At 41.2% G+C, this 25521-nt stretch overlaps 1 protein-coding gene and 1 pseudogene across 3 annotated transcripts in view; one reads left to right on the top strand and one right to left on the bottom strand.

Moving 5' to 3' along the window:
* Window positions 1–11571, top strand: part of CPM (carboxypeptidase M) — a 110814-nt gene extending 99243 nt beyond the window's left edge. Inside the window, exons 8-9 of one of the 2 annotated variants that reach the window (XM_025401486.1) lie at window positions 6899–7047; window positions 9335–11571. In XM_025401486.1, the coding sequence (XP_025257271.1) occupies window positions 6899–7047; window positions 9335–9577 (392 nt within the window). In that variant the 3' untranslated portion in view covers window positions 9578–11571. The remainder of the gene's footprint in view (window positions 1–6898; window positions 7048–9334) is intronic. The other variant, XM_025401487.1, reaches the window with a different exon arrangement.
* Window positions 11572–20797: 9226 nt separating this feature from the next.
* On the bottom strand, window positions 20798–24214 carry LOC112634276 (annotated as a pseudogene). Its single transcript, XR_003121747.1, has one exon. The product of XR_003121747.1 is annotated as a probable ribosome biogenesis protein RLP24 pseudogene (transcript).
* Between the last annotated feature and the right edge of the window lie 1307 nt (window positions 24215–25521).

Below are 25521 nucleotides of genomic sequence, written 5' to 3'. Positions count from 1 at the left end.
AATATATCAGGAATGGCATAATAGCTATGATACCACATAGAGAGAGTGTGTGTGTATGTGTATGTGTGTGTGTGTGTGTGTGTAGGTGTGTGTGTGTGCATGTGTTGAAAAGGTTTGCTGCATGGGCCTACTGCATAATTGCATAATTCCTGGAATTTTCTGCATGATTCACAGCAAAGCTTCCCTCCTGCTACAAAGAAGATGGAGAAGGATGAGGTAAGGTAGCACAGGGCCAGAGGGCTGAGTGCAGGGACAATTAGGACCCTTCCTGGGCCACACATCCCTAAAAGGGATGCCCCTGCCCTCTTTCATACCTGTGTCCCCAGCCTCCATCCCCTGAACTAAAGAGAAGTACACAAAGATTACTGGTAAACTCACAGCGCTATGTCTAACTGGCTGAGTCGTTCATGGACTAGGTTGACTCCCTATGATAGGGGATGTTATGAAGTATCGTTCTTTCTCACTAGCATCCTAACAAAGACTATAAACTTATTATTGGGACTTTCACCTTCTTCATTATGTCATCAAACGTTGTCTTGGGTTCTCTCTTGCTTAGTATTCTGGTATTTCTTTCTCCACTAGATTTTCCTCATGAGGCATGTCATGCATTAATCTAACATTTCTATTACATTTCTACTTCTATTGATCCTTTAGTTTGTTAATCTATTACTAGTATTATTATCATTATCATTAATTTAGAGACAGGGTCTCACTCTGTCACCCAGGCTGGAGTACAGTGGCGCAGTCATCGCCCACTGTAACCTTGAACTCCTGGGCTCAAGTGATCCTTCTGCCTCAGCCTCCCAAGTAAGTAGGACTACAGGTGCACACCACCACGTCCAGCTAATTTTTTAAAAAATGTTGTATAGAGACAGAATCTTGCTATGTTGTCCAGGTGAGTCCCAAACTCCTGGGCTCAAGCGATCCTTCTGCCTAAGCCTCCCAAAGTGCTGGGATCCCAGGTGCGAGCCACCGTGACTGGCTCTGCCTATTTTCTGAAATTCATTCTTCACCAGTATCAACATGGTTATGGGGATTCAAGTGAACATCAGATATGCTCTGTGTAACTGCACCACTATTTTCAGAACCTCAGTCTAGCTATAAAGATTATTTACCAAGCACTGAATTAATGTGGGCTTTGAAGAATCATGTTGATGTAATATTGCCAGGGAAAGGGCTTTGTGGACTGATAAATAACATACAAATTGCAGCATATCTATTGTTATTATTTTTAATAATTTGGAAGGCTTACCAGTCCATTTGCACTAGGTTTTGTTTGTTTGTTTTTGAGACGGAGTCTTGCTCTGTCACCCAGGCTGGAGTGCAGTGGTGCAATGATCTCGGCTCACTGCAACCTCCGCCTCCCAGGTTCATGTGATTCTCCTGCCTCAGCCTCCCAATTTGCTGGGATTATAGGCACCCACCATCATGCCTGGCTAGTTTTGTATTTTTGTAGAGACAGGGTTTCACCATATTGGCCAGGCTGGTCTTGAACTCCTGACCTCAGGTGATCCGCCGGCCTTGGCCTCCCAAAGTGCTGGGATTACAGGCATGAGCCACCATTCCCAGCCCATTTGCACTAGGTTTTATAAAGAATGTTTATCTGCCTGTCTCTATAATCAGATGTAAACAACTCACTCAAAAAATACATATATTGGCACATCAACCCTGCCCCCTTGTGGTTTAAGACAGATGCATAACATGGTTTAATAATGAAACCATATTTCAAAATACCAATACAGTGTGGTTATTACTCCTCCCTACTAGTACCCAATAAGAAACTAATGAATATTTTGTTTGTGAAGAATGGCAGCAAACACCCCTTTATTGGTATTGCTCTGGTTTAAGGACATTATTGATATTTGTCAAGCTGCATTGCATTTACTGGTTCCATTATACCAATTGCTAGGATGCTTCTGTGTTTCTGAGGTTTTGACCCATCTGGAAGTCTCTGAGCCACCTTGTCTGGGAAGGAAAGGCCTTCTGCTTTAGTGGAAGGGCCTTGCCAAGAGGGCAGAGGCTTAGGTAGAGCCCAAGCTGTTTTGTCATCTGGCGATGTTTGCAATCTTGAGCAAGTGCTTGTCTGTAGTGTAGTCAACAGAAAGTTGAGAGTAATAGCATCGGCCTTGCCTCCCACCAGCCTGTTGTAAGGTGTCAGTGGTGTTATTCTTTCAGCTAGAACTCACTGCAGACTTCAGCTGAAACTCGGGCCCTTGGTGCCGTGTTGTCCTGCTTAGAGGATGATTTACTAGGTTCAAGTTGAGTTGAGGGTGTCGGCAGACATTACGACCAAGGTAGCAAAGGAGGGCAAGTCTGAATTCTGGAGGCTTCGACTGTCTTGCTCGTCCCCATCTCTGAGGAGAAGCAAAGATGAGCCAGACACGGTGTTACCTGCTGTGGCCCTGTCTCTCCCCTCGACTCCTCAGAGCAGATCTGAACCCAGAGAGCAAGGGAATAGCTCACAGCATCCAGAAACCTAAGTAACTTGGGCCTAAAAGAATCTGGTATGTGCTGAGTTCCAGAAGCCTGTGGGCCACAGATGTGGATCTGTCATCACATCCAAAATAGGAGGCAACTGTGACCATGCGGTGGGGACATGGGCACAAACAAGCAGTCTCCTACGTACTGTCCCAGCTCCGACTCTAAATCGTGCCCAACAAATGCAGAATTCTAGTTCTTGCCCATTTCCAAGGGAAAATGAGCTTTACATTTCTCCTGTGTGTCTCCCCATCTGGACACAGAATTTGTGTCTCAGATTTTATGTCTTCTCATTTGTGTAGTATCTGAGCGGTTTTCAAATTTTCATTTTTCTTTTAATATAATAGTGTTGGCTCTCTCTGCGTCTCTTGGGGTCTACTAGCCTTTTTTCAATGTTTCAACTTCAGCATATAAAAATAAATAACATTTTCTGGTAAAACAATTACTTCCCTCTTAAGTGAAAGGTTTGGTGGTGTGTAGACAAAATATTGTAAAGACATAAACAAGCTAAAGCATGCTTTTATTTGGCTGGTGGGAGGGGTTTTCCTTTGAATATAAATTCCATACATAAGCATGGTCTGTGTTTGCCCAGTAAGAGTGATATTCACATACACCAGGCTTCCATAGCTGGAATAACCATCTTTAGGTTTAGGTAAGAGTCATATGAAAGTGAGTCTTTGGGCCTGTAATCCTGGCACTTTGGAAGGCCGAGGCGGGTGGATCACTTGAGATCAGGAGTTTGAGACCAGCCTGGCCAACATGGTGAAACCCTATCTCTACTAAAAATACAAAAATTAGCTGAGTGTGGTGTCAGGTGCCTGTAATCCCAGCTACTTGGGGGGCTGAGGCAGGAGAATTGCTTGAACCTGGGAGATGAAAGTTGCAGAGAGCTGAAATGGTGCCACTGCACTCCAGCCTGGGCAACAGAGGGAGACTTCAATTTAAAAAAAAAGAAAGCGAATCTTTGGGTTATTAGGGGATGATGAATGAGGGTCAAATTGGAATATAAAGACTTTCAGACATTTCTTCAAATGCAAATTGTTCTTCTTTTTTCTATCTTTGAGGGTAAGCAGACCGCAGGTTAACTGGAGCTTTGATTCAGCTGCAGCACACACTGATACATAGGTGATGTTCAAGTACCTGAGGCCGTCCAAAATCACTGTCATGTGACTGTCAAAAAAGTCCAATCTGTTATTAAAATGTAACTGCTTCTAGCCAAGAAGAAATTTGCTGCCTTTTTTTAAAGGGTACCATGACTTTTTTTTTTTTTTTTTTTTTGGTGTCTTCTGCCAACTACTCATCACTAGTACCCTGAATTCTATTTCATCCTTTTTTTTTTTTTTTTTGAGGCAGAGTCTCACTCTGTCGCCCAGGCTGGAGTGCAGTGGCTGGATCTCAGCTCACTGCAAGCTCCACCTCCCAGGTTCACGCCATTCTCCTGCCTCAGCCTCCTGAGTAGCTGGGATTACTGGCACCCGCCACCATGCCCAGCTAATTTTTCGTATTTTTAGTAGAGACGGGGTTTCACCGTGTTAGCCAGACTGGTCTCGATCTCCTGACCTTGTGATCCGCTTGCCTTGGCCTCCCAAAGTGTTGGGATTACAAGTGTGAGCCACCACGCCCGGCCTCTATTTCATCATTATATCCAATGTTAAAGAATGGTGTAATGTTAGCAGGGCACGGTGGCTCACGCCTGTAACCCCAGCACTTTGGGAGGCTCAAGTGGGCGGATTATTTGAGGTCTGGAGTTCAAGAGCCTGACCAACATGGAGAAACCCTGTCTCTACTAAAAATACAAAAAAGGCTGGGCGTGGTGGCGCATGCCCGTAATCCCAGCTACTTAGGAGGCTGAGGCAGGAGAATTCCTTGAACCTGGGAAGCGGAGGTTGCAGTGACCTGAGATCGCGCCATTGCAGCCTGGGCAACAAGAGCGAAACTCCATCTCAAAAAAAAAAAAGGTGTAATGTCAATTTCAATGATAGCTTTGCTTCGTTTTCTATGCACTTGATTTTCTTCAGTTTGGTTGGATTTGGCGAAGTCAACAAAAAACACAAAAGATGCCAACAGACACACCATCCAGCACAAGCAACCTTGCTGAAACGCATGGATTTTCTAAGTGGTAGGAAGACTGTAAACTAGCTCAGAGCCCTGAAGAAGGAAATAATATGCATAGCTTCTTCCCTCACATATTCCTGCTTTGTGGAACAAAGTTGAAGTAAGACTCCAGAAATTCATCTAATATATGCTTTTCCCCCTGCATAGTTTTTCTTAATCCAAATAAGAGGAAAGGAAAGAAAGCCAGACCTGGTGGCTCACACCTATAATCCCAGCACTCCAGCACTTTGGGAGGCCAAGGTAGATCACATGAGCTCAGGAGTTCAAGACTAGCCTGTGCAACATGGCGAAACCCCACCTCTACAAAGAAATACAAAAATTAGCCAGGTGTAGTGGTGTGTGCTTGTAGTCCCAGCTAATTGGGAGGCTGAGGTGGGAGGACTGCTTGAGCCTGGGAAGTCAAGGCTGCAGTAAGCCCTGATCACACCACTGCACTCCAGCCTGGGTGGCAGAGCAAGACCCTGTCTGAAAAAAAAAAAAGAAGAAGAAGAAGAAAGGAAAGAAAGAATTAATGTTTGTTGATCCTCCTGTTCTGTGTTACTTACATTTAATCTTCACAACCATCCTGGGTGGTGGTATATTATCCCCATTTCATAGGTGATAAAATTGAGGCTTGGGAATGTTTAGTGACTTGAGAACTAGAAATCAAATCAAAACCTGACTGGTTCTTTCTGTCACACCAAGCTATGATGATGGGTACATGCTATGCTTATCACATATCAAAGGACCTCCTAAGGGGGGCACAGTGTAAATAGCTCTTCAAAATAATGCCACTAAGGCTGGATGTGGTGCCTAACACCTGTAATCCCAGCACTTTGGGAAGCTTAGGCAGGTGGATTGCTTGAGCCCAGGAGTTGAAAACAAGCCTGGGCAACATGACGAAACCCCACCTCTACAAAAAATACATTAATTAATTAAATAAAACAGAATAATGCCACTGAAACACAAGGAATAAATGCATAATCAGGTTACCAAATTATTACCAGTTTATGATTGGGTACTACCTAAAGATCAAAAGGATATGTATCAAGCAGTAGGAATAAATATAAATGGAACTGTGTTTAAAAAAGAGGCCAAAGAGGAACACACGATGTGAAAATAGAAGTTTACATCATTGTATAGAGAAAGGGAGAAGGAAATGTGGCATTTTCCTCCTCAGGAGGCAAAAAATGAAGAGTCAGGAATTAAATAGGAAAGAAAGTATAATAAAAGGCAACCTAGGTTAGATAGAAGTTTGTTTAAAGTTCAAGATAAACATTGTTTTGCTAAATGCCAACATTTTTTTTTTTCATTTTAACCATTTCTGGGGGAAACTGTTATGTGTGCCTCATATTTTTCTGCCCTAATAAATAATTATTGAGCATAGCTGTTTCGGGAGAGTTCAAGGTCGCCTTACTATTGTAAGAGAACTTACTTCATTCTCATTTTTGTTATTGGGGGCTTAGGCAGCTTCACCTTAAGGTAATATGATTTGACCCTGGAGTAAACAAACTAGATGTGAAATGTAGGATCTAAAATAAGAGAGGTCTTAAAATATAAATGGCCTTTTAAAAACCGTACTCCTGAAATTTTGAGAGGGGCTCTGGAGACTATCATGGGTTGACGGCTAGCTGGGCCACTTCGTTGGCTGTGTGAGCTTGAGGAGGTTATTTTAATAAGCCAGAGCCTTCGTTTTTTTCATCTGTAAAATCATGATAATAATTGATGACACAGAGCTGATATGAGAATTTAATGAGAAAATGCACATTTAGCAGTTAGTACAGAGCCTGGAATATACTAAGTGCTCAATAAATACTGGCTGCTGTTACTGGTCCATTGATTCTAGGCTTCCAAGAAGCCTTGGGATTATAATTTTGCTTCCCATGTAGTTTGACCACAAGACAAAACTATTGAGTCCCTTGCGTAGGTAAATATTTTGTTGTAACTAATACATTGACACCATTTTTATTTAGGATTTTATGGAATCCACCAATGGTTGTAATAGTTTGGTGATTGAGTAAATAACTTGGAAGTGACAGGAATGGATCTTAGGTTATCATCTGTGTTCTCTCACTGTGATAATACATGCTGATATAAATGGACTGTTCAACAACAAACAAATTTAAGCTATAAATCAAATTAGTAATTTTGACTATATTTTAAGTTACATCAACAATAAGTTTTCTTTTCCCTCTCTAACACTTAATATTAACTCAAAACTGAGTTAGCTAATAAATATTGCATATATTGTTCTTAAATATTTACAAGAAATTTTTATATGCCATAAAATATGGCATTAATATTTAATTTTATTTTTGTCTTGCAGGTGTAAAGGGTCAAGTTTTTGATCAGAATGGAAATCCATTACCCAATGTAATTGTGGAAGTCCAAGACAGAAAACATATCTGCCCCTATAGAACCAACAAATATGGAGAGTATTATCTCCTGCTCTTGCCTGGGTCCTATATAATAAATGTAAGTATGCAATGCTAGTTATTGTTATTAAAATATTATAGAACTCATAATACCTATTCACCCAGAAGGAATCCAAAATAAGTCTAGGAAGTTCAAAAGTAGATCCATCAAGACAGAAAGAAAGGATAGTGTCAGACTTGCAATTGGAGTGAGTGGAAGAGGTGGAAATTATAGGGAAAAAAATATAAAAATTCATATTTTTTCCCTGATGGCAATTATTTTTTTAAATAGAAGCCAAATCCTATTTCTTGTGATATCTTTCATGATTAAAATGTAACCTCATTAATAAAAAAGAATAAGCAATGTAGCAAAGGTAGTTTATAGTTTCCTGGAATACAATACAACACCCATTCCATTGGCATACACTTTCTACTATAAAAAATGAATTGGGAAAAGTTCCTTAAAATTCATTTTATAAGTGAAATCTGATCCACAAATTTTATCACTATATTCAGCAAAATGATAGACATATTTTGCAGCCCTTTTTTCAACTGATGCAAGTAAAATTTCAGTTTTTAATTCCATAGAACACATATTTCTGAGTCATTTTATCCTAAGACAGGAAGGCCTGGGCAAATCTGAGCCTGAGTGGATTTATGTGAAAGAACTAAATGAAGAAGTATTGATTTAGTTGGCCAGATTTTGCCTCTTTCTCTTTGATGTGACTTTCTCTGAGAAATCAAAGATTCTTCTACTTTGCTTAGTGGGTCTCATGCCAATGATAGCAGTCATTCTAGATAGAGCTAATCCTGGGAGAAGATAGTCATCTATTCTGTCGTGAAAACTGAGTTGGCATTTTATTATTTCATCTTGATGACATCATGGAAAAAACATGGTTTTTAGTTTATAAAATTCAGAATTCAGAGCCTCCCTGCTCCGTGGGTTCTCCCCAAGGTGCCTGGATGTGAGGCTTATCAATTGCTAATGCTTTTAGGAATTTCTACCCCTACTGAGAAAATGGACAGAGCTTGAAAAATCTCAACTCACTGTGAATCTTTGTCTAAAAAGGCCCTTTATTTTCCTCCTATTTACTGTGATATTTCTATTCTATTTAAAAATATGGTTTTCCTTGTAGTGAATCTAATTACTTGCATGCAACCTCATAAATAAGCCACACCTTTAGAATAAAGTTATGAATTGTTAATTTCCCATTAGTTAGGCTAACACAGTACACAATGACTGTAGGTTATTAGTTCTGGGACAAGATTTGAAGGTAAGACTCTGGACATTGAAATGAATGTGTAAAATACATACCAGTGAGTGGTTATGTAAATGTCATTCCCCATTTTTTCCCTTCTCCACCATATATAATAAAAGCATTTCTCAGTAGACATTGCCTGTAGTTAGTTTAGCATTTGTCTTACTTGTCCTGATCATTTCCTCCACTAAAAAATAAAAACAAATAAATAAATAAAAATACCTAACCGAAGATTCAGGCTGATATGAACAAAACCAGGTAAAATCAGCCTAACTGAAGATTCGGGCTGATATGAACAAAACCAGGTAAAAATCAAAGCTTTTAAAGGAGGCTGGGTGTGGTGGCTCATGCCTGTAATCTCAGCACTTTGGGAGGCTGAGGCAGGTGGATCACCTGATGTCAGGAGTTCAAGACCAGCCTGGCCAATGTGGTGAAACCCCGTCTCTACTAAAAATACAAAAAATTACCTGGGCATGGTGCTGTGCACCTGTAATCCCAGCTACTTGGGAGGCTGAGGTAGGAGAATTGCTTGAACCTGGGAGGCAAAGGTTGCAGTGAGCCAAGATTGAGCCCCCGTACTCCAGGCTGGGTGACACAGTGAGACTCTATCTTAAAAAAAAAAAAGAAAGAAAAGTTTTTAAAGGAAGCAATAGACTTGTAGATCAGCTGAAAAATTAGTAAGTTGAGAAAATAATTCTACTTGTAAATAATCTTGATACAAGGAGGATGTTAAATACACACTTGGGAAAAAGGAAAACAGTTAACTCTTTACCTTTGTGCCCCATGAAAAGGATGGTGGCAGAAACATCTGCCGCTTCCTTCTTTTGACTTACATCTCCAGATAAGGTACCTGTTTGTCCTTATTGCATTTTGTAATTCTTGGCAACGGCATTCACAACACCAGTCTCTGTCAACAGGCATTGGATAACTCAGCCTGCAGGACCAAATCTGTTGCTGGCCCAGAGGTCTGGCAGATGGTTACATGCATTGCACAAAGGCTGCATTTTAGTGGTGGATATCAGTGTTTTCAGTGTGGGCACCACGAAACATCTTAAGTCACTCATATAATTGTCTCTTGTTTCTTCTCAGGTTACAGTCCCTGGACATGATCCACACCTCACAAAGGTGATTATTCCAGAGAAATCACAGAACTTCAGTGCTCTTAAAAAGGATATTCTACTTCCATTCCAAGGGCAATTGGATTCTATCCCAGTATCAAATCCTTCATGCCCAATGATTCCTCTGTACATGAATTCGCCAAGCCACTCACCGGCAACAAAGCCTAGTTTGTTCTTATTTTTAGTGACTCTTTTGCACATATTCTTCAAATAAAGTAAAATGTGAAACTCAACCCACATCACCACCTGGAATCAGGGATTGCTCACTCCAGGTTACTGCAACCCCAGCTCACTTTAGTGGGACCTTGACTGGAGAAACTCCACGATCTTCCTGAAGAAGAGAAATGGATGTTTCCAAATTCCATAGTAAGCAATATGTGGTGATAATGAAAGGAATGATTCAGTCTTGATGATGAATGGAACAACACTAACCTAACAAGTACTGCTCATTTACACTCAAATTAATCTTGAAGTAGTCTTGAAATTTGTAAAAAAAACCTGAGAAGCAAAAAAGTGCCTGCAAAAAGAAGATCATTTCGTATACAGAGAACCTGATGAATATAAGCAATGAAGATGAACATTTATTGATCTTCTACATACAAGACGTCACCATGAGGCCAGGTGCAGCGGCTCACGCCTTTAATCCCAGCACTTTGGGAGGCCAAGGTGGTCGGCTCACCCTGAGTCAGGAGTTCAAAACCAGCCTGACCAACATGGTGAAACCCCGTCTCTACTAAATATTAGCGGGGCGTGGTGGCAGGCACCTGTAATCCCAGCCTCTCGGGAGGCTGAGACAGGAGAATCGCTTGAACCCTGGAGGCGGAGGTTGCAGTGAGCCAAGATAGCGCTACTGTACTCCAGCCTGGGCGACAGAGTGAGACTCTGTCTCAAACAAAACAAAACAAAAAAACACCTCACCATGAGTGCTGTATGTGAAGAGATACTAAGTGCCATATATAATAAGTTCTCAGAGAAGGGAGAGATGATCACAGGACTGGGAATTGTTTTGCAAATGTTCTAGGAGACGTGAGAGAAAATACGTAACCATGTCTCAGTGGCCCGAGAAAATACAGGCCTGAAGGGATAAGATTGTGTCTCTCTACAGAGCCTCAAAGCATACAGGTCAATTAAGTAAGCTCCTCTCCCTCCAGAGCCAAGTGTCCCTAGCTTTTGGCACCTGGATGCCACAGTCCTCTGTTAGGCTGATGACTCCAAAGGTGTAACTCTAGCCTCTTGCCTGAGCTTCAGGCTCACGTCCCACTGCCGACTGGACACATCCACCTGGATGTGACTCACAGGTACCTCAAACCCATCATGTGGAGCTCCTCATCCTGTTCCCCCTAGAGCTGCTCTTCCTGCTGCATTCTCTCTCTGTTACTAGGACCACCAAGCTAGGAACCTGGGAGTCATCCTTGATACTTTCTCTTCCTCCTTAATCCTGTGTATTCAGCAAGTAACTAAAAGTTGGTGTTGGCCGGGCATGGTGGCTCACGCCTGTAATCCCAGCACTTTGGGAGGCCGAGGCAGGCGGATCACTTGAGGTCAGGAGCTCAAGACCAGCCTGGCCAACATGGCCATCTCTGCTGAAAAAAAAAAAAATACAAAAATTAGTCACGTGTGGTGGCACATGCCTATAATTGCAGCTACTGGGGAGGCTGAGGCAGGAGAATCACTTGAACCCAGGAGGCAGAGGTCGCAGTGAGCCGGGATTGCGCCATTGTACTCCAGCCTGGGTGAAGAAGCAAGACTCTGTCTCAAAAAACAAAAACAAAAAAAAAGATTGGTGTTAATTATAAATATGGACGAATTCTGCTCTCTGCTCTCCATGGTTGTCAACACTGCAAAGTTGAGACCTCGTATCTCACCCACACTGCTGCAACAGCTTCACTGGTGCCTTGCTCCCAGCCTTCTCCTCCTCGGTCCATCCTCCACACAGCGCTGGGGAAGAGGAACCACTGAAACAAAAGTCAGCAACTGGTTGTAGTTCATAAACACAGAGCTGTTTGTGTCCCCTGTATCTGGAATGCCATTATGACCCACTATGTTTTTTCTTTCCTACTCCCCTTAAAACTCAGTTCAGGTAGCAGCTCCACTAGGAAGCCTTGGCTGACCATAATCCCATTCAATTCCATTCCACCTCTTCGCAGGCAGTGTGGGGTTAGGGACCCTTCCTCTTTGCTCCCCAAAATAAACTGGTTATCTCTACTATTGGATTTACAACATTGTATTTTAATCTTCTACTTCCATGTGTGCCTTCTCTAGTAGAATGTGAGCTTTTTGAGGCCAAGGTCTGTTTGAAAAATTCATTGTTATATCTTCAAAGCCTAGCACATAGTAGGTACTGAATGAATGAATGAATGAATGAATGAACAAGGGGTGCCAGGAGACTGCTACTCTCAGTCCTTCCCAGAAGCGGCCTAGGGCTTTGAGTCATTTTATGAAGTTAGGTCTTATGCGTAGGCAATCTCCGGCTCACTGTGAACACTGACAGAAGACTGTTTTCATGTCTGTAATCAAGAATTCCAGATACATTCCTTTTACTGGACCTTGAATTGACCCTAAGGTTGGTAGTAAAGGTATTATGTTTCCTCTTAACAGCACTACAAACTACCTTTTATTATCAGAAAAAAATCTTACCATTAGGACTCAATTTGAAGTACTAATGCTTCTCAAGTTCTCCACTATGAGAGTTACCCGATATTAAACCGTTACCTATAAGAATTAAGGGGGAAAGCAGTAAACAGAAAAGAAAAAAACAATAGCAACTCTGGTGAGCAGATTCCTTCCTTCCTTCCTTCCTTCCTTCCTTCCTTCCTTCCTTCCTTCCTTCCTTCCTTCCTTCCTTCCTTCCTTCCTTCCTCCCTCCCTCCCTCCCTCCCTCCCTCCCTCCTTCCTTTCCCTCTCCTTCCCTCCTCTCCCTTTCCCTTCCCTTCCCTTCCTTTTCTTCTTTCCTCCCCTCCCCTCCCCTTCCCTCCCCTTCCCATCCTTTTTCTCTTTTTTTTAACTTCATCCCCAGTGTCATAGTAATATAGGCCGATTTCTAGAAGTGCGGTGTATTACTCGTGAAAAGTGAGTTGCCTTGGTTCTTACTTTCAGTTGAAAGTTCTACAGGATCTAGAAATGAAACCATACTGGCAGGAGAGTGAGAACCACAAGGAATGAAGAGCTACAGAAGCATTTAGGCCATTTCTATGCCAAGCTTATTCTACATGCACAAAATTATACATGTTAATATAAACAAAATTTGGAGGCTTCTTTAAACCATTTATGAAATCTGGTAACTTGTGCAGCAGCAATAGATAACCAAAAAAAAAAAAAAAACTCATAATAATCTGAATATCTTGATCATTTTTATTTAAAGAAGTAGGAATTTATTATATACTTGAAAGTACATAATATTGCAAAAATGACTTTGGTATATTACAAATAAAACTACATAAGACGAAACTTGATTTGCTGTCAAGCCCCAAACAATTTTTCAACTGGGCATTGAATTTTAACTTTTCTAAGATAGCAATTTTTGAAGGGACACAAACTAAAATCTGAATTCGTTCATGAGCCTTAATGTAAATCTCTTGCTGAAATAACGTTTTTAAAAACAGAATTTAGTATCAGACTCAAAATCATTTAAAGACTAACAAAACACAATCATGGTATTCTGTGGTCAAACCAGGTACCCAAACCACCTCCCTGCCCAACACCTTTCCTGCTGTTTCCTTCCCTCTTGGGCTGGTGGTTATGCCCCTCCAGCTCTACGTTCAGCTATAATTCCTTTTATAGAGAAACCAACATGATACACACTTTCATGATGGGAGGAAAATGTGGGAGTGAAATGATATTTAGAAAGCAGCAGTCAGGCGTGGTGGCTCATGCCTGTAATCCCAGCACTTTGGGAGGCTGGGGCAGGCAGATCACTTGAGGTCAGGAGCTCAAGACCAGCCTGGCCAACATGGTGAAATGCCATCTCTAGTAAAAAAAAAAAAAAAAAAAATACAAAAGTTAGCCGGGCGTGGTGGCGGGCGCCTGTGATCCCAGCTACTCAGGAGGCTGAGGCAGGAGAAATCGCCTGAACCCAGAAGGTGGAGGTTGCAGTGAGCCAAGATCGCATCACTGTGCTGCACTCCAGCCTGGGTGACAGTGAGACTCCGTCTCAAAAAAATAAATAAATAGTGGCCGGGCGCGGTGGCTCAAGCCTGTAATCCCAGCACTTTGGGAGGCCGAGATGGGCGGATCACTAGGTCAGGAGATCGAGACCATCCTGGCTAACCCGGTGAAACCCCGTCTCTACTAAAAAATACAAAAAACTAGCCGGGCGCGGTGGCGGGCACCTGTAGTCCCAGCTACTAGGGAGGCTGAGGCAGGAGAATGGCGTGAACCCGGGAGGCGGAGCTTGCAGTGAGCTGAGATCCGGCCACTGCACTCCAGCCTGGGCGACAGAGCGAGACTCCGTCTCAAAAAAAAAAAAATAATAATAAATATATAAATAAATAAATAAATAAAATAAAATAAAATAAAAAAAGAAAAGGCAGAAGCCCTGGATTCAAACCCACTACACATTGTTTCTTTAGCCGTAAAATGGAGACCCCACCCCACCCCGGCTGAACGGCGATTCTGACTGTTAGAAATAGCGGTAAGAGATGCTACATTTTTGGTGCTTGCTCAGGTTTAGGAAGGATAGTTAACACTCAGGTAGTAACTATTTTGAAGGCAGAATAATATACCTTAAAGAGTACACCTACTCAAATGTTGGTAAATGTTGACATGACTGAATCTAAATGGCAAAGAGTATTTTAGAAAAACATTAAGTCCCTGCAGATAAATGACAGTGTTGATTTGGATGCTTAATTACATTCAGACTTGAACTGTTGGATGTATTAGAAATGTTAAAAGCTTTTTCTCAACATTTCCAAAAGTCTTTCCAAGAAATCGGTGTTATGTTTTGTTCCAGAAGCAAATTTGCATTTGTGATCTGTTTCTACAAATGGTATAAGTTAGCTCTATGTTTAGAAAGTAAAAATATCTGATGTTAGATTGGAAGTATCTCTTCCTGGGGAATCCAGAAAGGTAAGCATAGCATATTGTCTTACTGCAACAGGTAAGTTGCTTATTGAGAACTCTGGTTGTTATTCTATATGGTAACAATATAGTTGATGTATATTTTATGATAGATCCTTTATATTTTCCTCATGACTTTGGAAGGGGGAAGGGGGAGAAAATTATGATGACCAGACTAGTGAAAGAGCATTGAAAGTCCACAGTACTGTATCTAAAGTAGAAGTTTGGGTTTGTTATAGACTTTATATCGACTAATAAGCAGATACTGTACAGTATTACTCACCATTTTATCATACTTTTGCATATGAACTACTCCATAGCCTTTTATAGATGTTTTATAGCTGATTTTACCAGTTTTCCTGGTAACTTTTTTGTTTTCCTTTTTTTTTTTTTTTTTTTTTTTTTGAGATGGAGTCTTGCACTATCGCCCAGGCTGGAGTGCAGTGGCATGATCTCGGCTCACTGCAGCCTCTGCCTCCCAGGTTCAAGCAATTCTCCTGCCTCAGTCTCCCAAGTAGCTGGGACTACAGGCGTCCACAACCACACTCACTAATTTTCCGTATTTTTAGTAGAGACAGGGTTTCACCGTGTTAGCCAGGATGGTCTCGATCTCCTGACCTCATGATCTGCCTGCCTCTGCCTGGGCCTCCCAAAGTGGGCCTCCCAAAGTGCTGGGATTACAGGCGTGAGCCCCTGTAATCTTTCTTTAATACTATAACTAAGAATTTATTAAAATGCACAAATTGTCTAAGACTGTAAAGTTTATTGGGGAGAGGCCACGACTACCTCTGAATTTAGTAAATTTAAAATATTTCTGATTCGCAATAAAGAACTAATATTCATAGAAATAATATATGCTTTTTTCCCATTATGTTACCTGAAAATAAGTACTTACACAAGTATAACAAAGTCCACTAAAAATAACTGATTACCACCAAATAAAGCTTGGGAAAGACCAAATTTAATGACCTTTTATGAGGCAATAATATTGCAACAACTCTTCAAAGTCCAGATAGTTCTTCCAGAACATGTTATATATATTATATATAACACATTCCAAATTAATTTGTGTTGTGGGGCAGTGTGTTCCATGGACAAGATGATGGATGGAAAGTATGCCTTCTGGTCAAAAAAATATTTGAAAATTCACAATTTATATTAATGTAATAAAGAATCTGAGAAATGCAGAAAAGAAATGGATTTCCCAAACATGCTAAGCTATGGGACCATTTCCTTAAATAATACAGCCTCATACCATCCCTTGGACTAACATACCTATATTTCCAAACACATTTTGGGAAATACTGATATATAGAGAAGTCTTTTGTTCTGAATAACAAATTTTATTGATTTCCAGGTGCTTTTCAAATACAGAGAATAGTGGTAAACAAAGAATTAAGTCCTAACCCCTGCTAATACCGATTTAGTCATAGGACAGAGGATGGGCCCAAGTTTACATCTGCTCTTTGAAACACGCTCAACAAATAATAGTTTAAATGAGACATTGCTGAGTAGGAAATGGCTAAATTATAGGTACCAATTTTTAAAAAGTGATAAATATCTCAATTTAGAAAATAAGCAGGAAATAGTTTCTCTGTTTTCAAGAGGATTCATTACATAGAAACCCCTTAATCAGAAGGTCCCCGGTATATTTTGGCTAGACTTCAATATTTAAATTTGCAGCTTTTTTTTTTTTTTTGCAATGGAGTCTCACTCTGTTGCCCAGGCTGGAGTGCAGTGGTAGGATTTCGGCTCACTGCAACCTCCGCCTCCCAGGTTCAAGTAATTCTCATGCCTCAGCCTCTCGAGCAGCAGGAATTAACAGGCACGCACCATGACACCTGACTAATTTTTGCATTTTTAGTAAAGACAGGGTTGCACCATGTTGCCCAGGTTGGTCTTGAACTCCTGGCCTCAAGTGATCCGCCCACCTCAGCCTCCCAAAGTGCTGGGATTACAGGTGTGAGACACCACTCCTGGCTAAGGGTTTTTTGTTTGCTGTTTGACAACTGAGAATAGAACTATTATTTCTCTCCTCTCTTGGAGTGGTCTCTCAGCGCTGTTAAGAGTCTACTGAATGTACTGATTCACACCTGTAATCCCAGCACTTTGGGAGGCTGAGGCGAGTGGATCACCTGAGGTCAGCAGTTTGAGACCAGCCTGGCCAACATGGTAAAACCCCGTCTCTACTGAAAATACAAAAATTTGCCAGGCATGGTGGTTCATGCCTGTAATCCCAGCACTTTGGGAGGTCAAGGCAGGCGGATCAGGAGGTCAGGAGTTCAAGGCTAGCATGGTGAAACCCTGTCTCTACTAAACATACAAAAAATGAGCCACACATGATGGCATGCACCTGTAATTCCAGCTACCGGGAGGCTGAGGCAGGAGAATCCTTTGACCTTGGGAGGCAGAGTTTGCAGTGAGTGGAGATAGTGCCACTGCACTCCAACCTGGAGTGAGAGATTGTCCCCCCCAGAAAAAAAAACGGCCAGGCGCAGTGGCTTACTCCTGTAATCCCAGCACAGCACTCTGGGAGGCCAAAGCGGGTGAGTCACCTGAGGTCAGGAGTTCGAGACCAGCCTGGCCAACATGGTGAAACCCCGTCTCTACTAAAAATACAAAAATTAGCCAGGTGTGGTAGTGGACCCCTGTAATCCTAGCTACTCCAGAGGCTGAGGCAGGAGAATCACTTGAACCCAGGGGGTGGAGGTTGCAATGAGCTGAGATCACGCCATTTCACTCTAGCCTGGGCGACAGAGCAAAACTCCATCTCAAAAAAAAAAAAGTCTACCATTAGTGGACACCTTTAGTCTTCCAACAAGATACTTCCACCTCCCACCTTGTAGTTAAAAAATGCTTAACTTTGGGCTGGGTGCGGTGGCTCATGCCTGTAATCCCAGCACTTTGGGAGGCCGAGACGGGCGGATCACGAGGTCAGGAGATCGGGACCATCCTGGCTAACGCAGTGAAACCCCGTCTCTACTAAAAAATACAAAAAAAATAGCCGGGCGAGGTGGCGGGCGCCTGTAGTCCCAGCTACTCGGGAGGCTGAGACAGGAGAATGGCGCAAACCCGGAAGGCGGAGCTTGCAGTGAGCTGAGATCCGGCCACTGCACTCCAGCCTGGGCGACAGAGCGAGACTCCGTCTCAAAAAAAAAAAAAAAAANNNTTTTTTTTTTTCAAAAAAAAATAATTTTTTTTTTTTTTTTTTTTTTCGCCAACTCCACTAAAAAAAAAAAAAAAAAAAAAAAAAAAAAAGAATACAAAAATTAGCTGAGCGTCGTGGCAGGCGCCTGAATTTCCAGCTACTCGGGAGGCTGAGGCAGGAGAACTGCTTGAACCCAGGAGGCAGAGGTTGCAGTGAGCTGAGATTGCCCCACTACATTCCAGCCTGGGCAACAGAATGAGACTTCGTCCCAAAAAAAAAAAAAAAAAAAAAAAAAAAAAAGCAAGCTTAACTTTGAAGAGATTTGGTCTTCCCATACGCCTCCTATAAGAAGAAACAAAATAAATGTGAGAAAAGGTAGAAAAGGCCTTTGTCGTAGGGAGCAATTTTTTCTAAAAAGGTTTTTCAGCAAGACCCTCTCTCTTAAAAAAAGGGTTGTTACAATTCTGACACCATATCAACTTTTAAAGACCACTGTTTTCTTAGAATGTTTCTTTTTTTCCATTTATTGCACAAACAATAATTTGGGGGGGACTTTAAAAAATCATAATCAGGCCAGGCACAGTGGCTCAATGCCTGTAACCCCAGCACTTTGGGAGGCCGAGGCGGGTGGACCACATGAAGTCAGGAGTTCAAGATCAGCCTGGCCAATATGGCGAAACCCCATCTCTACTAAAAATGACAAAATTAGCTGAAATATCACAGCTACTTGGGAGGCTAAAGCAGGAGAATTGCTTGAACCCAGGAGGTGGAGGTTGCAGTGAGCCAATATTATGCCATTGCACTCCAGCCTGGGCAACAGAGCGAGACTCTGTCTCAAAAAAACAAAAAAAATCACAATCAGTAAAATTAATGTTTAATGAACATAGTGTTATTTATTTTCTATTTTTTTAGAGACAAGTCTCCCTCTGTCTCCCAAGCAGAGCGTAGTGGTGCAATCATAGCTCATTGTAACATGGGACTCCTGGGTTCAAGTGATCCTCCCACCTCAGTCTCTCAAGTAGCTAGGACTATGGGTGCATGCCACCACAATTTTTTGGATGCAGGGCGTCATTATGTTGCCCAGGCTGACCTCACACTACTGGCCTCAAGTGATCCTCCCTCCTTGGCATCCCAAAGTGTTGAGATTACAGGTGTGAGTCACCAAGTCTGGCCCAGGATGTTACTTTAAAATTGTCTTTTCATCTTCTAAATCAATAAGAACTTCATAGTTGCTTTCAATGCCAATCAACATCCTTTACTACTGTATACACAATGTATTTATTTGACATTTGAAAGGAGATACAAAAGGATGTTACAACCTGCTATGGCAAGAAGTTACAAAGGAACATATTGGTATGAACAGAATACCTCAGAGTTGAGTGTATAAAAAAGGCTTAAGGCTTAATTCACCAGATGCAGTGGCTCACACCTGTAATCTCAGCATTTTGGGAGGTCAACATAGGAGGATTGCTTGAGCCCAGGAGTTCAAGACCAGCCTGGGAAATACAGCGAGACTCTGTCTCTAAAAAAAATACATATATATATGCATTAGCCAGGCGTGGTGACAACAGGCCTGTGTTCCCAGTTACTCAGGAGGCTGCAGTGAGTCATGTTTGTGCCACTGTACTCCGGCCTGGGCGATAGAATGAGACCCTGTCTCAGCAAAAAACAAACAAAAAACTTCAAGGTGGGAGTAGGGGTTAATTCAAGGCTACCTAAGCTGGATTTGGGGTGATTATGGTCAAGAATGGATGCAAACAGAACATTAAACTGCCATTCATTAAAAGTGCTTACTACCTGCCAGACCCCGTACTAGGCTCTATATATTTACTGTCTCTAAGGTCACTCGGTAAGTAAATACCAGATCTGTGACTTTTAACTTCCCACTACAATAAGCTTATGAACTTCGTTGAAGCAAAAATGGTTTGAGAAGTGAAAATCAAGCACCTGTTTCATAGTGTTCTAAAAGTCTAAAATAATCCAGTAGAACATCAGAGATAAAATCCAAAAAGCAAGGTTTCCCCCCAATATTTAAATCAGGAAAGCAACATGATGATATCTGTAAACTATAACTGAACCAAAAATAGGACCAAACGTAGTGAAATCCATTTGGGGAGATATTACTGTGATCTTGAAAGAAGGCCTACTTAATACAGGACAGTGGGCTGGGGAAGTGTGAACCAAAAATAGACATACGCAAAAGCTCTAAAATTTAACCCTGAGAAATAAATGAAATTCGCCTAGAACATAATGGTAATGGAATACATTTAAAAGGTGAAATTTTGGGCTTGGCGTGGTGGCTCACGCCTGTAATCTCAGGACTTTGGGAAGCCAAGATGGGCAGACCACATGACCCCAGGGGTTTGAGACCAGCCTAGGCAACATGGTGAAACTGTCTCTACAAAAAATACAAAAATTAGGCCGGGTGCGGTGGCTCACGCCTGTAATCCCAGTACTTTGGGAGGCCGAGGCGGACAGATCATGAGGTCAGGAGTTTGAGACCAGCCTGGCCAACATGCTGAAACCCCATCTCTACTAAAAATACAAAAAAAAAAAATTAGTCGGGTGTGGTGGCGGGCACCTGTAATTCCAGCTACTCAGGAGGCTGAGGCAGAATTGCTTGAACCTGGGCGGTGGAGGTTGCAATGAGCCGAGATTGCGCCACTGCACTCCAGTCTGGGTGAAAGAGCAAGACTCTGTCTCAGGACGGGTGGCGGCGGGCAGGAGGTGGAGATTAGCTGGACCTGGTGTCTTGCAGCTATGGTCCCAGCTACTTGGAAGGCTGAGGTGGGTGGACTGAGCCCAGGAGGTGGAGGCTATAGTGAGTCATGTTTGCAGCACTGCATTCCAGCCTGGGTGACAGAGCAAGACCCCGTCTCAAAACAAAACAAAAAAAAGGTGAAATTTTGGAATTAGGAAAGATGCTATTTTTATAAATTGGCTTTAAGCTGTTGGCTGGACATTTAAGTTGTAGCATTCTGAAGGCAGTAGAGATGTGGGACTGTAGGATTGAAACAGGTGAGAGGAAAATGCCTATCGATTTTTTAAAAGTCTTTAAAGGAGAGCTTTAAAGGAAAGCAATATGAATTGAAGTATGTTTCAGGACACTCCTCTCCTAAAGACAATCAATTATGGTTTTTATTCAAAATGCTATTACTCTAACGTTAAATATTTGAGTATAGCGATCATTTCAGATGCATTATGAATAAGTTAACTGAACACGCCTCCCACCTGCTTGCTTTACGGTTGTTTTATGTTGCCTTTCATTAGCTCATTTTATAATCTGTTACTTCTGAACACCTTCCACGTGCTGGTGCTTTCAGATATCTATCTCAAAGTATTATTTGTAAATGTCAAAAATTCCCTATTATATATAATTGAAAGCTGGCTACATGGTAGACAATACGATCACAAACTTTTAAACAACTTAAGCTGAAGGAATACTTTTTTGTTAAGTATCAAATCAAAATGTAATTCAGCATCCAACCATAAAGTGCAACTACAAACTTCTCACAATGCCATTCACAACTTGTGGTTACCATCATAAGCCTGCAGACCTACACACTAATTATCTTTAAAACCCTTATTAGGCTAGGCACGGTGGTTCACGCCTGTAATCCCAGCACTTTGGGGGGCCAAGGTGGGCAGATCACTTTAGGTCAGGAGTTCGAGACCAGCCCGGCAACGTAGTGAAACTTCATTTCTGTTAGAAATACAAAAATTAGTGGGGTCCTGTAACCCCAGCTACTTGGGAGGCTGAAGCAGAACCACGTGAATCCAGCCAGGAGGCGGAGGTTGCAGTGAGCCAAGATTGCACAACTGTACTCCAGCCTGGGCCACAGAGCTAGACTCCGTCTCAAAAAATAAATAAATAAAATTAAAACAAAACCCTTACTAAGGATTTAAAAAACCTTAATTACATGATGTCAAAAGCTAGTCTCCATCTGGCTTAGGGGCCCACAAGCTCCTGCTTTAAAGTCAGTTTTGTTTTTCTGATGTACTTACATTTGTGCATCACAATCAAGAGGTTCCCAGCTTGGTGGAACTTTCAAAGATAAGGCAGAAAAGTAAACAGGCAATTACAATCTGACTTTTCATGCTGACAAGTGGCACAGTGGCTAGCCCAAATTCCCCTCCCTGACCCAGCTACCTCCCTTATAGACCATTCACGATCACTTAGACCAGGCTGCCACGAGACCTAAGTGAAGACAGGGAGAACACAGCATTTCTTACTCCTACTAACTTGCAACATCATTCTCTCAAGTTGCTCTCACTAGAGGCTCCCAATTGCTTCAAGCTGCCCAGTGATATTTGTATTTCTTAAGTGGGCAGGCATGGCCATTCCAGAAAAAGAAACATTTGGACTTGCGCCTTTTGTTACCCAAATATATGATATTCAAACAATTTCTATTTTAACTCATTAAAAATTTAAGATCAAATAATCACATTCTTGAAACAATTCTTAATCACTTAATCATTTATTTTCAACACGTATACTATAAAGAACCTAAGAAATGAGATAATTTTAATAACCCATAAACATGTTGATTCCATTTGCAGATTTAAATTTTGTATAAATAGCAGTCATTGCATACATATATCAAGTGTACTTTGTTTATAATCACATTTATGCTACAATACTCCTCAGAAAAAGAAAGGTTCTACTTGGTTCTGGGCTTCAGTATTATTAACTCCAAATAACGCTCTGAGGACCTCCAAAGGTAAAGTACTAATCCCTTTGGCCATTTATTGAGAGACAGAGAGAGGTTTTTGAAGCAACAATGTTCCATTAGTAAAGCTGCTGTGCAAAATTACCCCAGTCCTATTCTAAGCTTACAGTTCAATTGATGTTATTGTCCTCACCTAAGTATATACAATTCACATACGAGAGAAAAACACTAAATCAAGATGGTTATTTTCACTATCTTACTTAAGATTCATATCTAAATATAAATTAAGTAGCGAATCCACAGTTTGAGAGGTACTTTTTACATTAGAAATGTTTTTTAAAATGTTAAACTGATACGTAATTGTAAATACTTATGGTGTATGACTTTCACATACAATGTGTATCAATCAAATCAGTGCAATTAGCATACCCATCAGCTCAAACCTTTATCATTTATTTGTAGCAAGAACATTCAATACATTAACTACAGTCACCCTACTGTGTCTCTCTCTCTCTCTCAATAAATGGCCAAATGGATTAGTACTTTTACCTTTGGAGGTCCTCAAAGCGTTATTTGGAGTTGATAATACTTCAGCTAGAATGTATTCCTCATTTAACTTTGTACCCATTAAAAGTGGTTTTGTGTGCAAATAACAGACAGATGTTCTACCCATATATGTATTCCAAAATTATTGTGCGGCCTTTTTAAAAAAAAAAACACACATACAACAAATTGTAAAAGGCACCGAGATAACATCTGCTTCCAGATCAGTGCTAGGCTCGAAAAATAAAGCTTGTTCTACCAGGAATCACAAGTTAGAACTGAGTATTTGTGCAAGCAGAAAGTACATAGTATCAGTCATTTCAGGCAAATGTTATTTGGCTCTCATCCCCAGCTATCTGTCAGAACAATTAAAAGAGGTCGAAACAGTCCAGCATAACTAGGCTTCATTATATAAGGCCATTTTGTTCTAAGATGCTAATAAACCAAAATAAGAAATAATAAAAAGATATTATTTGAGCTATTTTCATACAAACTGTTGGCTCCTTATATCCTCCCTTCTATAATAAAGGGCATATTTTACTGCAAAGAAAATTTTACTTTATATATATCACTAGCCACAAATTTTTGAATGTCATTACATAAATGTTGCCTAGTACCATTAACCAAATAGTGTAACTATTTTACGTCCACGTTTCACTTCTGTATTTACAAACATATCTATAAGAGTTAACAATGAGATGCAATCAAACATCCATATTATCTGACATTCTGTAGACAGCAATGTAGATGATTTTTTAATCACCTTTCATTTGAGTGACCTTATATAAAAAATAAGTCAATAATTTAGAGGTTCTAGGTCTCCAAAGGAGATTTTCACAAATGTAAATATAGAAATGGTTATAGACAATGAGATTTTTTAAGAAACCTCTGCCATGTCTGCATCCTGTTGTAACTGCTGTATCATCTTTTCTTCCAGCTGCTTTCCTTTGCCTGCAAGAGGGGTCAAGATGAGTTTTGTCTAATTTCTTTGATGTCCTGAACTTTCTGTAGTCCTTTATTTTTCTTCAATTTGTTCATTATACATTTAGCTTGGCACTTGATCTTTTCAACTGTCTTCATTGCATCAGTAGTTTTATTCCATCGCTCTTGCTGGTGTATGACAGGCTTGTTTCTGTATTTTTCAAATTCAAATGAATTATCCACTGTAAGCTCATTATTAATAGTTGCTTTACAGAATGCCTGAGTCCACCTAACCTTTTGAGGATTGCACTTTTAAAGTGTTTATGCCATTTGTATTTACACACTCTGAACACCTTGCAACTGCTGCAGATGAACATCATAATGTGGTCAGGGTAGATGGGGCCCAAAGAAACCAACACTTCTCAGTACACATGCTGAGCTGGGATGGGCCTCCACTGAGCAAACACAGAGCTTGAGAGGAAGTCAAGAGGTATCTTGGATTCCACATTCTGACCCTGTCATTCTTGAAGGAAAATGATGCATCATTTCTGAATAATTCGGAAAGAACTTATAATCTTTCCAGTTAGTTTTTAAATAACAATTCTGTTTATCAAATTTCTGAATTAACTTTTCTGAATTCACGGGTTTCTAAAACTGGCCTTAAGCAGAAGGCTGAAACCTAGTCTAGGAACTATGTAACCCAGGCCAAGAAGTTGCTTTAAAGTGTCTTAGAGTTGTTTTTCAACTTAGGGGGAAACAACAGATTCCATTAAATCCCAAAAAGGATTTTTTTGTGTGAAAAAGGGCCTGATGCACTAAGTTAAACTCAGGATGCTTTAACAAGTTTTATCTTATGGGTAAATGGTGGCTATTTTCACAGATAACATCAATACTCCCATCCCTTACTACGGTTTATACAAAAAAGGCTGGAAAATAAGTACATTTTTACAGCTGGGTGTGGTGGCTCACGACTGTAATCTTACTTAGAACTTTGGGAGGCTGACACAGGAGGATCTCTTGAGCCCAGGAGTTCGAGATCAGCCTGGGAAACATAGGGAGACCCCGTCTCTATTGTTAAATCAAGAAAACCTAAAAAACATTTTCACTTATATAGCACTTACATTTTCACTTACATAGCACCAAAAAAAGAGCCTTTTTTTTTTTTTTTTTTTTAAACCTAGAAAGAGTATTTTGGAGAAAGAAACTAAGGATCAGAAGGTTTAAGAGTATCAAAAATCTGGGGCCAGGTGCAGTGCCTCACACCTGTAATCCCAGCATTTTGGGAGGCTGAGGTGGGTAGATCACTTGAGTTTAGGAGTTCAAGATCAGCCTGGCCAACATGGTGAAACCTCATCTTTACGAAAAATACAAACAAATCAGCTGCTATGGTGACACATGTAATCCAGTTACTTGGGAGGCTGAGGCAGAATAGCTTGAACCCAGAAGGCGGAGGTTGCAGTGAGCCGATTTCACTCCACTGCATTCTAGCATGGGTGACAGAGCAAGACTCCGTCTGAAAAAAAAAAAAGAGGCCGGGCGCGGTGGCTCACGCCTGTAATCCCAGCACTTTGGGAGGCCGAGGCGGGCGGATCACGAGGTCAGGAGATCGAGACCATCCTGGCTAACATGGTGAAACCCCGTCTCTACTAAAAATGCAAAAAATTAGCCGGGCGAAGCGGCGGGCGCCTGTAGTCCCAGCTACTCGGGGGGCTGAGGCAGGAGAATGGTGTGAACCCGGGAGGCGGAGCTTGCAGTGAGCCGAGATCGTGCCACTGCACTCCAGCCTGGGCGACAGAGCGAGACTCTGTCTCAAAAAAAAAA

Source organism: Theropithecus gelada, chromosome 11, assembly GCF_003255815.1.
Source record: "Theropithecus gelada isolate Dixy chromosome 11, Tgel_1.0, whole genome shotgun sequence".
In the NCBI taxonomy this organism is placed as follows: Eukaryota; Metazoa; Chordata; class Mammalia; order Primates; family Cercopithecidae; genus Theropithecus; species Theropithecus gelada.
Note: the sequence above shows the minus strand (reverse complement) of the source record. Positions and strands in the feature narration are given on the sequence as shown.